This window comes from Haematobia irritans, unplaced genomic scaffold, assembly GCF_050003625.1.
Source record: "Haematobia irritans isolate KBUSLIRL unplaced genomic scaffold, ASM5000362v1 scaffold_41, whole genome shotgun sequence".
Taxonomy (NCBI): Eukaryota; Metazoa; Arthropoda; class Insecta; order Diptera; family Muscidae; genus Haematobia; species Haematobia irritans.
This window is the reverse complement of record NW_027445800.1, coordinates 2,821-15,470: the sequence shown is the minus strand read 5'-3', so window position 1 is coordinate 15,470 and position 12,650 is coordinate 2,821. Positions and strand designations below refer to the sequence as shown.

Below are 12,650 nucleotides of genomic sequence, written 5' to 3'. Positions count from 1 at the left end.
AACACAAATTCATATTTACAAATGTGCTCGTCAAGCACGCGATCGTAAATGGACTCGTTAAGCCCGATCGATTTTTAAATTTCAATAAATTTGACTCGTAAGAGCCGGGTGTCGAGGACTCGTAAAGTCAGAAGGCAGTTGAAGACTACCTTACACCCAAGTTTGATATGGGGTGGCGAAGCCACAAACAATTCTCCTGGATGAACCCCAGAAGCCGTCGTCAACGGTTTTTTATTGGTTGCTGTTGCAACATTGTCGGCCAGAATGGCAGAATCAGTAGTCGTACTGATGGTATGTTCATCGGCAAGGGGTGCGATGCTAGAATTAATCTCCCGTTCCTCATCCAACATGGGGACGTCGTCCTCAGACTCTGGAAGGGTAGCAGCCATCTTTGCTATGTTTTCTATCTATGAAAATATAGAAAGATTTCGGAACGGAAAACCAAATTAACATAATGGTCAGGGTGACCAGAAACCGTAGGTCGCCTTACAACTTGTAGTCCGATCTATTGCGATTCGAACGCGGCCATCAACCCAAAGATTTTTCACGTAACAAAAACTAGGGAGGACGCGAGCATAACGCGACAGATAGACCTATGTTAACTCCCTAAAAGACAAGGATGTAATCCATTTGAACAAACGACGACCGTTAGTACCCGGATGAACATCGCGAATACGACATAATTTCCACGTAGTGGGGAGTCATAGTTCTCGTCGAGAATGTCGTGGACAAATCAAAAGTAGCATGTAAAGTTACCGCTTTCGTAGAAAAGCAGACAGTTTTGTAAATATAACCGTGGGTTATCATCAAGGCGTGACCTGTAAAGCATTCCACATAATCTCATTGTCAAAACCAGTAGTGGTAAAATAGCGTCGCGCTCTATGTGAGAAGACAGCTCAGAATTATGGTGTATATTGCCCCTTGAACCAGACGCATTATTCAAATTATGGTACCCCGTCAATACGTCGTCAACGTACATGCTCTTCCGTAGGACTTGTACATAAAGAGGAAACCCATTCTCCGTGTCGTCAGCCAAATGCAAAAGTTGTCCAAGTCACTGTCTGTAACTAAAAGTTCCGGATAATATTTTGCAGAGAATATCTTAACTGTATTCAATGCAGAAATGTCTAGGACGGGTCAACATATATATGTCTGTATACATCTGTGTGATATCGCAATTGTATACGAATTTATACAACCTCCACCTCAAAACGACGAGAAACAAGTCTGATTGTTGAGTCGGACCGACGTGTAAAAATGTCATTCAAGGCAGTGAAAACCAATCGAAGTCAAATTGTCTTTCTATCGGTGGATGACCGGCGATAAGGCAGATTACAAATTTTCATTTGTAGGCGTAACCTAAACTGGCCTCATATGGTATAACTGTATATACCCCCGGACAAAGTCGTGGTGAATCGTCTTAATTCATGGTTTTCACAAGAGGGATGCCTAATTTCGAAGAAATTGTGTCAGCCAGGCCGTCCTTGCTTTCCGATTTGTCCGAAGAAATAATTTTCAAGAGGAAGAGTATCTTCACTCAGAATACCGTCGGGATGTCGTTTTATAATTTTCCTCGCAAAACTTATCTAAATCAGATAAGAGAGGACGTCGGGGAAGCTCTTCTAGTTCCCAAAGTGCGGAGAAGTGTCTCGTGAAGACCATTTTCCCTGGAGAGGTCCACAGTAGTCGTGTAGACAGAAATATTCGAGGAAGGGATAGGACCCGTGACAACCCAGCCGAAGACTGTGTTTTGTGCTAGTAATATTCGTTCGCGTGCCCTCCAACACCATTTTCGGATAAAGATCCGCGCCCAAAAGCAGGTCAACAGGACGACAAACAAATAAATTGGGGTCAGCCAAACGTAGATTTGGCATACTAGACACAATGTCACGATCTAGAGAAAAGGATGGCAGGTTGCCGGAAATGTTCGGAAGAACATACGCTGTAGTCTCCAGTAGGAGCGACTCATCTAGTGGGGTACCAATGCAAAGTGAACAAAGTTCTCTCGACGTGATCGAAACACTTTGATTCACACCAGAAATTGTAGCCGAAGTCGAAGACGTACTCAGTCCAAGTCGGTTCCGCAATCCTTCCGTAATAAAGGATGATTCCGAAGCGGGATCTATTAAGGCCCTAGCAGGATACGTGATACCCTGGTGAACGATATTCACCATTGCAGTTCCTAATAATACATTTCCAGTACGCGAAGTGTGGAATACCTGTCTACTGGACGTCCCTGACACAATGCCTGTCGATGTAGAAGGTTCATTGGCATCCACTGGCACCGGTACGGGATTCCGTGAAACTGGTGCGGGAACGATAGGAGCAGTCCCGGGACCAGTCGATGTTTCCCTATGCAAAAGAGTGTGGTGTCTTCTACCACATTTACCGCAATCATATGCGCTGGGGCAATCAGCTGCAATATGTCTGCGGGACAGACAATTCATGCAGCACTGATGGCTCCTAATAATATTCATCCTCTCACGAACTGAAAGATTATGAAACCTAGAACACGTTCTGAGGTGATGATGTCGTCGACAGAGAACGCATAATCTGTCAGGAGAGGATTGGGAGGAAGGAGGCGTACTTGATGGGGAACGAGTCGTTTTCGCATTCGTGAAATGCGAGCGAATTCTTTTGTTGGCCGGAGGCCTGGCGTCAATGCCGCGGATATCGCGAAGACATGTCAATGTCTGGATTCTTTCCGTGAGAAAGAAGTCCAAATCTGACCAAGAAGACAAAGCAGACTTGTCCTTAATACTCTGTTCCCAAAGTGTAACAGTACATTTCGGCAACCTCTGAAGGCATAAAAAGACGAGGATGGGATCCCAATCGTCAGTGGCCACATCGTAGATGGACATTGTCGAAATGCATGTCGAGATACCACGTTGTAGTTTCTTCAGTCCTGAACTGGTCTCAGACTCCAAGACTGGCAAATCAAATAATAATTTGAGTTGGTGGTTCACCAAGAGGCGGGTATTATCATAAGTACCCTTTAGCGCCTTCCACGCAAGAGCGAAGCTTCTATGCGTGAGCGGAAATTTCGAAACCACATCGCGAGCTTCACCACTGGTTTTCTTGAGTAAATGACACAATTTTTCAATATCGCTAAGTCGGCTATTGTTAATGTATACCGCTGTGAAGAAATCTCTAAATGTCGGCCAATTGAGAAAATCGCCGTCAAAAACATCTATATCACAAGGCGGCAGATTGAGACTGTGGGAGGAACTATTGTCTCCCCTAGAGCTAACGGAAGAACTGTGTGAGTCATCGGACCTATGAGAAACATTCAAAAGTAATGTTTGGTCCTCCAACCGAGACGATTTAGCAGAATGCTTAGATGGTGCACGTAGTTCCTCCAATTTACGTTGAATCGACTCCATGACATTCAGATAACAATTATAAGCCACGTCATATTTGCTGTCAGCAGCGGCGACTGCCTCGGTTGCGTTGCTCTGTGTGGACACAAAGTCAAGACATTCGTCGAATAAGCTCTTAACTTTTTCCCACAAAGACTTAGCCTCGGAACCATGACATTCTAGTCTATAGGCGGTTAAATCATCGTCTCGCAAACTGTGAAACTTCGTTTCAAATCGGACTACTGCGTCAGTTGCTCTTGTGAAAGCAGTCAGTGGTGTAGTAGTCATTATGACCAAGTACTGTCAAAATTAAAGGGCGAAAAAATTGACACGTGATGTCCAAAACTATCGGAAAGAGTATAAATCGATCCAAAAAGCTACTTCGATTTGTCGTCGAACAAATGAAAACGCAGTTATTCCTCTCAGTGTATGCGAAAGTTGTATCGTCAACACACAATATTTTTCGCAGTGTACCGAAAGTACTAAAAATGTGAGTAAGGTAACGTGATTACCACAACAACACAAAAAATGAGATCAGAAAATTTCTCACAGTGTACGGAGTACAACCAATTTTTTACAGTGTATCGTCGATACACCAATTTCCTCACAGTGTATTGGAAATACCAGCTAAAATTAGCTCTGCAAGGTAAATTATAAGTATTTTAACTTTTTGTAAAAATTGGCGAAAAATTTCTCCAAGTGTATGAAAACACGTAAAGTTTCTTCCAGTGTATCGTAAATACAAGAAACCCTTTTTCGCGTGGCGAAATATCTGCAAAATCTTTATTTGGAAAATATTACAATATTTTCCCAGTGTACCCTGTGTTCCAAAAGATTTTTGCAAGTGTATCGTGAATACAAAAAATATTTTCAGTGTATCGTAGAATACAAAGAATAATTTTTGCGTGGCGAATTATCGAAAAAATTGAAAACTTTATATATTACGAGAGAGTTTCTCTCAGTGTATATATTATCCAAAATTTCTCCCAGTGTACGTAGATACACAAAATTTGTGCAAGTGTATCGTGAATATCACTTGCCAAATGGAAAAATTACAAGACAATGAAAAGTCGTGAACTATAAATTGTAAAATGTCAACTTGACCGATTGTAGGGTGCACGGACTGTAAGATGCACACTACGAAACAGTAAGGTCCAACAACAACAATAATATATAAATAAAAAAGTTTCGTGGAAACTCAAATATGTCAGTATTACGATAATATAATATATAATAAATACTGTTATTTTATTGTTTGTATCGACCGACCGTAGGGTACACTACCACGTAACACGAACGATAATAGTAAACGACCGATATCCGTAGGAATCAACAATAAATACTTTTCTCAATTGAACCTGCAAAAAATTATTTTTATAATTTCGCGCCGTAAGCGACCCACGCTAATAAACCAACGTGTATGCAGTTCGAACGTATGTTGGATGTAACACCTGTGTGCGTACGTGTGTATAGCAAGTTGAACGGCAACTGTATAACACTTTACTATTGATGCCTATTGGCAAACCAATGCTTACAACCAATGCAATTGTTTTTGTTTTTTCTATGCAGATCGAAGATCAAAAAACCAAAAGAAAAACACAACAATGTATACGCAAACAAATGACAAAATACAGCGAAAATTAAATGCAACTTTGACGTTGAATATTTGGATGAAAACAAAGTGGAATTAAACGCACTTTTCAACACTTTAATGAGAATGTAACCGGGTATTAAAGACCGACGGATAATTTAATTTTTTTCTCGTAGAGATTTAATGTACAACCGATATAAAATACGAGTTGTAAAGCGACCGTAGGCGAGTGTTTATTTCTGTTTTTATTTATATTCACACCGAAGGATATGCTCACTTTTTAATTATCACTGAAAGTACATACCTTGGTTGTTGATACTATAATTATATTTATGTGCAATAAATTGAAAATGCCTCGTAGAGGATGGTGATCGTCGATCGTTTGTTGTTGTTGTTGATTGGCGTAGCCTTTGCCTTCGAAGAAGAAATAAAAAACACCGAATTAATACTTTCCAATAATTATTCGGCTCGAATGGACCAATGAATGCGTGGCATAAAAGTAGAAAAGAAATAAAAAGGCACTGGTTTAGAAGTTGAACCAAAATGTATGGGCTTTATTTAATAAATTATTGTTCGTCAAACAATATTTACCTTCGTAGAAGCGAGAGAGTCTCAAAGAGAATGACAAAAAGCTTGGATGCCGAAAGGCGGGGGTTGATGACATTTGACGTTAGAAAATGTCCTTATTTTCGTACCGAAAGGCAGAAAAAGGCATAGACAAATCCTAACGGAGGGATTACACTTGAAAATGATTATATGACTGAACAAAGCTAAAAAACGGCATTTGAACTTAAACACCTTTCACGATTTTGTCTGTGGGTATATGTACTATAGATTGCACAACATTAATTAGAAGTATAATAGAAAATAGGTTTAATGTTTTATTTGTTAGGAAAGGTGTAAAATTGTTATTGGTAAATGTGTAAACGGCTATAACATATTTTCGATCATTTTACCAAAGGGAGTTGTTTGCACAGAACCACAAAGTTGATATGTCGCCCGTAGAACAACTTAGATTTTCTTTATATTTTTACCCGTTCAAACATTGCCTTTTTAAAAACCCAACGACCGAGTAAAAATTCAGTTTAAATAATTTGTTTTATTACAATAATTATTTTCAATGTAACTATGCCGAACAACAAGAGTTAATATTCTATTTGTTTTAATATAACAAGTTCAAACATTGTTTTCCTTTATTCGAGCAACGCGTTGGTGACAAACAATAATCGACAACTAACTTTAACTTTGATCATCTCTTCCCACTGAACCACGAAAAGAACCAAAAGATGACAGTTATTGATATGTATGTATGTACATACATACATGCATTCAACCAATGTATCAAATTTGCAAGCATTATGAAAAACAAATAACAAGCAAAAGCATAAACGATATTTATGCTTTGTTGTTGTTGTTGTTTTCTTCAACTATACCCACGACCAACATAAGCAGTGGGAAGAGATCGATCAAACCAAAACAAACTATAATAACTAATGTAACATTAAATGATCGAAAACAAACGAAAAACGAATATAGGTCATAGAACTAAAAGAGAGTAAAGTAAATAAACGAAATGAATTTGAAAGTAAATATTAGGGTGGGGAAACATTAAAGGGATGTAAATAAAATTTAAATAAAGAACAATTAAACGACTCATAAAATAAATAGTGAAGAATAAATAAAATAAAAACAATAAATTAATAAATATATAAATTAAAGTAATATAAATGACATAAAATACGATCTGCCCCAACATTCTCCCGCCGTTGAAACCTCCATGTTTCAAACCTCTTCATTATTTGGTAGGGGAGCCACTTTGTGAATTGGCCGAGTACAAATTCCAGATTTAGTTTTCAGTTCAACCACACGAACCTTTCCATCACGGCCTAGAATAGGTTTTGTAACACGAGCTAGTAACCATTGTTGTGGCGGAGTGTTGTCTTCATGTATTAGAACTAGTTGCCCTTCTTTTATGTTGTTATTGTCTTTGAACCACTTTGACCTTTGTTGTAAAGATAGCATATAATCTCGGGACCACATTTGCCAAAATTGTTGTTTCAAAAATGAGACCCTTTGCCACCGAGACAATAATGATGATTGGGATGAATCGATATGTTTATCGGGAACTGCAACCAATGAAGAACCAATAAGCAGATGACCAGGCGTTAGGGCTTCACCATCATTGGGATCGTTTGATATTGGAGCGATGGGGCGCGAATTTAAAATTGCCTCAACGTCAATTATGACTGTTTGTAGCTCTTCGAAAGTAAGATATGCTTTGCCAACGTTCTTTATAAGTAGCGTTTTTGTAGATTTGACGGCTGCTTCCCACAGTCCGCCAAAATGTGGGGCACGGGGAGGTATAAAACAAAATTCGAAACCAAGTTGACAACAAAGTGATTTCATGTCGTGGACCACATCATCTCGAAAAAGACTTTCTTTTAATTCTTTGATTTGGTTACGTGCTCCAACGAAATTAGTGGCGTTGTCGCAATACAACTTTTGGGGTATGCCACGTCTTCCAACAAATCTTTTGAGACACAAGATGAAATTGTTTGTCGATAGGTCCGAAACTAGTTCTAAATGAACTGCCTTGGAAGTGAAACACACAAATACAGCTATGTATGTTTTATAAGGCACTTTTCCTCGGATACGGTACGACGTCATGAATGGACCACAAAAATCAACACCAGCAATCAAAAATGGGCGTTGAGCTCGAAGTCGATCTGATGGCAAATTTCCCATCAACTGTTCCATCAATTTCGGTTTGTAATGAAAACAATGAACGCAATTGCGAACAACTTTGCGTACAACATCTCTGGCGTTTACAATCCATATTTTCTGGCGCAATAGTCCCAACAACACTTTTGCTCCAGCGTGTAAATGTGAGCGATGAACATGCTCAATATACAATTTAACGAAGCGATGGTCTTTTGGTAATAGTGCTGGAAATCTTGCATCATATGGAATGGGCGCTTGGGACAAACGACCACCAACACGAAGAATTTTGACTGTGGTTGCTCCAAGTGTCATCTCATGTACAAATGGTGAAAGTTTTTGAAGCGATGGGTTTACCAGACCACCATTACTCAGTGATTTGATATCGGCACCAAAACACCACATCTGGATGTGAGCCACAATTCTCCAAAAACCTTCTTCTAATTCATCTGGGGACAAATGAATTACATCAGAAATATTCACATCTTTCTTAGCAGGACATCTGTTGAATATACGAAAAATATAAGCAATTATTCTAATAAATTTAATATAGGAAGAATGCTTATCGAGAAGGTCATCTATGATGTTGACTTCTGATGAATTTGCCACAAAAACAGCTGCCTTTCTACGTTCGAGAATTTCGATGTTCAATTGTTCTTCAGTTCCGGGCCATTTTGTAATATCTTCTTCCAAAAACGAAGGGCCACTAAACCAAATGGTATTAGAAATTTCCTCCGCGCTACATCCACGCGAAACCACATCAGCAGGGTTACTCTTCGAAGGGACGTGTCTCCAGCTAACATTTCTTGTTTTCTCCTGTAGTTCAGAAATACGATTTGCCACAAAACAATTCAACGTCGACGAATGTAATTTAAGCCATTGTAGTACGATTTTGGAATCAGTCCAAAAATATATCGATGAGACAAAACTTGAAATTTTTGGTTGTATTTTGAGCCATGTGTTATTCAGCAATACTGCTGCGCACAATTCGAGCCGTGGTAGTGATTGTGCCTTAATTGGGGCCACTTTGGATTTTGCAATTAAAAGGGTCGTTTTGTATTCTCCCTTAAGACAAACTCGATAGTAAATACAACAACCATATGCTCGTTGCGAGGCGTCAGCAAATCCGTGAATTTCTCCAAGAGTATCATTTGAGGTTAAAACATACCTGGGGACTTCAACTTTATGTATGTAATTTAAATCCGATTTAATTTGGAGCCATAATGATTTAAGATGTTCAGTTAATGGGTCATCCCATCCAATGTTTTGCACCCACATTTCTTGAAGAAGTATTTTGCATCGAATGACAATGGGGCTCAATAGTCCAAGCAAGTCATAGATTTTTGATACAATTGACAAAACAGATCTTTTTGTAGGATTCATCACATCTGGTAACTCGAATCGGTAAGTAAAAACGTCCTCCTTGGGTTTCCAAGACATACCCAAGGCTTTTGCAACTTCATCTTCACTTGTTTTAATGGTGATTTCTGCATCTTGATTTGAACCGAACATGATGTTATTGCTGTTCCATTTTGCTAACTCAAGGCCATGGAAACTTAATATTTTTACTAGCTCGTTTTTCTTTTGAGCCAGCGTTGCAAGGTCGTCAGCGCCGGTGAGTACATCATCCACGTATAAATCGTTGCGCAAAACTTCAGAACCACAAGGATGCGAGTGCGAATATTTATCTGCAATGAAAAACAAACTACGAATCGCCAAAAATGGGGCGGCAGATAAACCGTAGGTAACAGTATTCAGTTGATATACCTTTAAATGTTCATCTTTTTGATTTCTCCACAATATGAGTTGATATTTTCTATCATTTTCATCTATTCGAAATTGTCGATACATTTTAGAAATATCAGCAGTAAAAGCATACTTGTGTAAACGAAACGAAAATAGTGTGGTGATCAGGTCTTGTTGTATTGTTGGTCCAACCATCAAAATATCGTTCAATGATTTATTTGACGAACTACGAGAAGATGCATCAAATACAACTCTAATTTTTGTTGTAGTACTTTGTGGTCTCAAAACACAATGATGTGGTATTATGTAATAGGTACCACATAACGGTTGATTATAGAGCGACATGTGACCCAGGGACAAATACTCATCCATGAATTCTTTATACATTGACTTCAATTGTAGATCACGATCTAAACGTCTTTCCAGGGACAAAAAACGTTTTCGAGCAGCTTCGAACGAATCGCCGAGACATTTGGGATTTTCTTTAAATGGCAAGCGGACCACAACTCTTCCATCAAAATCTAATTTAACATTTTCAACAAAGTGATTTTCACATGCTGCTTCTTCTTCGGACAACATATTGGGATTCTTTTCGTATTCTTCTACTTCCCAAAATTTTTTTAGAGTTTTATCAAGATCCACTTCTAAAGAATTGACCATCAAATTGCATGTAAAATTAGATCTCGCTTGACCAGTACTTGCGATACCACCAACAATGTATCCAAAAACAGTATTGGTAAGGTTTGGCATACCATATCCAAGAGAAATTCGACCATCAAGTAATAAATCAAAAAATACTTCAGCACTCAAAAGAATGTCAATATGTTGCGGTTTGAAAAACAATGGGTCAGCTAACGGTATATCGGTGGGAATTTTCCAATTTGAAGTATATATGTACTCACCGGGCTGTACAGATGCAATTGTTGGGGTAACAGCAAAAGTTGAGGACCACTGGAACGAACTAATTCTTGATTTTATTGTAGCGGACACGGTAAATTTAATTCTGGTTCTAACTTCTCCAATTCCCGAAACTTCTTGTGAATATGGTCGAAATTTAAGCCGAAGCCTTTTTGCAGTTTCTTCTGAAATGAAATTGAGTTCGGAGCCGGAATCAAGTAAAGCTCTTACCGGTTGAAAAGTTCCACAATAATCTTTGATGAGAACCACAGCAGTCGGAATGATTGCCCTTTTACATGAGCGAGCCACAAGCGAAACTGGATTTTGATTACTAGTTGAAGGTTGCACTGTAGTAGTATTCGAAATGGTTGACTGTCCCGAGTTGTCTGGACTAAAAATGTGCAACACTGAGTGGTGAGTTGAATTACAAAATCTGCAACGTGATTTTGATGGACATTTTGAAACCATATGCCCCTTTCGCAGACAATTAATGCACAGGCCACCGCGTTTTACAAAATTAAAACGATCGGGAACTGCTATTGCCGAAAACGAAGAACAAGTTTGCAGATAATGATCAGTTGAATTACAATATACACAATTTGGATTTGAATTGACGAAAGTATGGGCAGTGCGATTAAAATTTTGCTTGGGCTTGACAAGTTTTGCTTTTTCACCAAATTCTGTCCTTTTTCCATGACTTTCGAGAAATTGACAACGAAGACTCAAAACATCATAGCAACAATCCCAAGAGGGCAACGATTTATATTCTTGTTTTTCATCATAATTCTGTTTCGTATCTGCATCCACTTTATTCAAAACCAAATGTACTAAAATTGCGTTCATAACATCTGCTTCAGACCCAAGCGACAACAAAGAACCACGAACAGCCGAAACAGTGTCAATAATATTCCGCAATGATGAGCTATCACCTTTTGCCATTTTCGGAATATCGAAAAGAGTGTTGATATGTTCCAAAAAAATCAATACCTTATTGTCATAACGTTCCTGGAGCCGTGTTAGTGCTTTCGGGTAGTTTTCCTCTGACACTTGAAAAGCTTCAACAACTGCCAAAGCGGGACCACTGAGACAGTTCAATAAATAATTGAATTTATCAACTGGGGTAATAGTTTGATTTTCATGGACCATGTTGTTAAATGTCGAAATAAATCTTTTATACTCGCCATATTTTCCATCAAAACGAGGCAATTTCAACGAAGGCAAACGAGATTGTGTTGAAATTCCGGCAATTGAAGCATTCATCAAAGTAGTATCACCAGGTATAGAACTACGACTTTTGTTCAGAAGGCCCAATATTTTTGCCTTTGCTGTTATGAAAAGTTCTTCCAAATCACTCCTCGATGTGTCAGCCGGACTAAGTGTTTCTATTTGAGTTTGGATGTGGCACAACTGTTTGAAGTATGATTCCAAAATTTGCAAACGACACTCTAAAATAGTGGAATCTACTTTTGCACCATCTTTTTCTACCTTTTTATGCATGTTGCTGATATTCCTCTTCATAGAGCTACGTTGCTGTTTAAGAGAAGACAAATCAGCACCACTTGCTTCTTCAGAAGCATCATTATCGTCTCTCGTCATTTTGCAAACTTAAGAGAACGTCAACGACGAAAGAGAAAATTGCGTTTCTTATATTTCAGGAACAACAATTTTGCAATTAGCGCTTTCCAATAAATATGGCGCTAATTTCCACTAAATTGGAATTTTATGTATCACCAAGCCAAGCTTTATAATTGTTACCTAACAACAATTCACTTTGATTCTGCTAAGAAACTCCGAGTTGAATTTCTTTCAAAATAATTACGACGGCAGCAATTAAAGTTGGTGTCCAAAGGTACAAAACTAACAGGATTTAACATCAGCAGTAGGGGCAACGAAAGCACGAATAACACAACAATGATGAAATACCCCACACCACTTCAAATGTACGAAAACCTTTTTCCACAACAAATTATTTTCAACTTTAAACACTGACCGTCCTGTCACGGTCGCCAAAATGTTTGCACAGAACCACAAAGTTGATATGTCGCCCGTAGAACAACTTAGATTTTCTTTATATTTTTACCCGTTCAAACATTGCCTTTTTAAAAACCCAACGACCGAGTAAAAATTCAGTTTAAATAATTTGTTTTATTACAATAATTATTTTCAATGTAACTATGCCGAACAACAAGAGTTAATATTCTATTTGTTTTAATATAACAAGTTCAAACATTGTTTTCCTTTATTCGAGCAACGCGTTGGTGACAAACAATAATCGACAACTAACTTTAACTTTGATCATCTCTTCCCACTGAACCACGAAAAGAACCAAAAGATGACAG

The 12,650-nt window shown here is 38.5% G+C and overlaps 2 protein-coding genes across 2 annotated transcripts; both read right to left on the bottom strand.

Moving 5' to 3' along the window:
- Nucleotides 1-1,622: 1,622 nt before the first annotated feature.
- On the bottom strand, nucleotides 1,623-3,647 carry LOC142242555 (uncharacterized). Its single transcript, XM_075314128.1, has one exon. It carries the CDS (start codon nucleotides 3,645-3,647, stop codon nucleotides 1,623-1,625), a length of 2,025 nt encoding a protein of 674 aa, XP_075170243.1.
- A 3,085-nt stretch (nucleotides 3,648-6,732) lies between these two features.
- Nucleotides 6,733-11,907, bottom strand: LOC142242554 (uncharacterized). The gene has a single exon (XM_075314127.1). The coding sequence runs from the start codon at nucleotides 11,905-11,907 to the stop codon at nucleotides 6,733-6,735; it is 5,175 nt and encodes a 1,724-aa protein (XP_075170242.1).
- Between the last annotated feature and the right edge of the window lie 743 nt (nucleotides 11,908-12,650).

Excerpts from the sequence above, each read along its gene's own strand:
- LOC142242555 (XM_075314128.1), bottom strand. The coding sequence starts at position 3,647 with ATGACTACTACACCACTGACTGCTTTCACAAGAGCAACTGACGCAGTA.
- LOC142242554 (XM_075314127.1), bottom strand. The coding sequence starts at position 11,907 with ATGACGAGAGACGATAATGATGCTTCTGAAGAAGCAAGTGGTGCTGAT.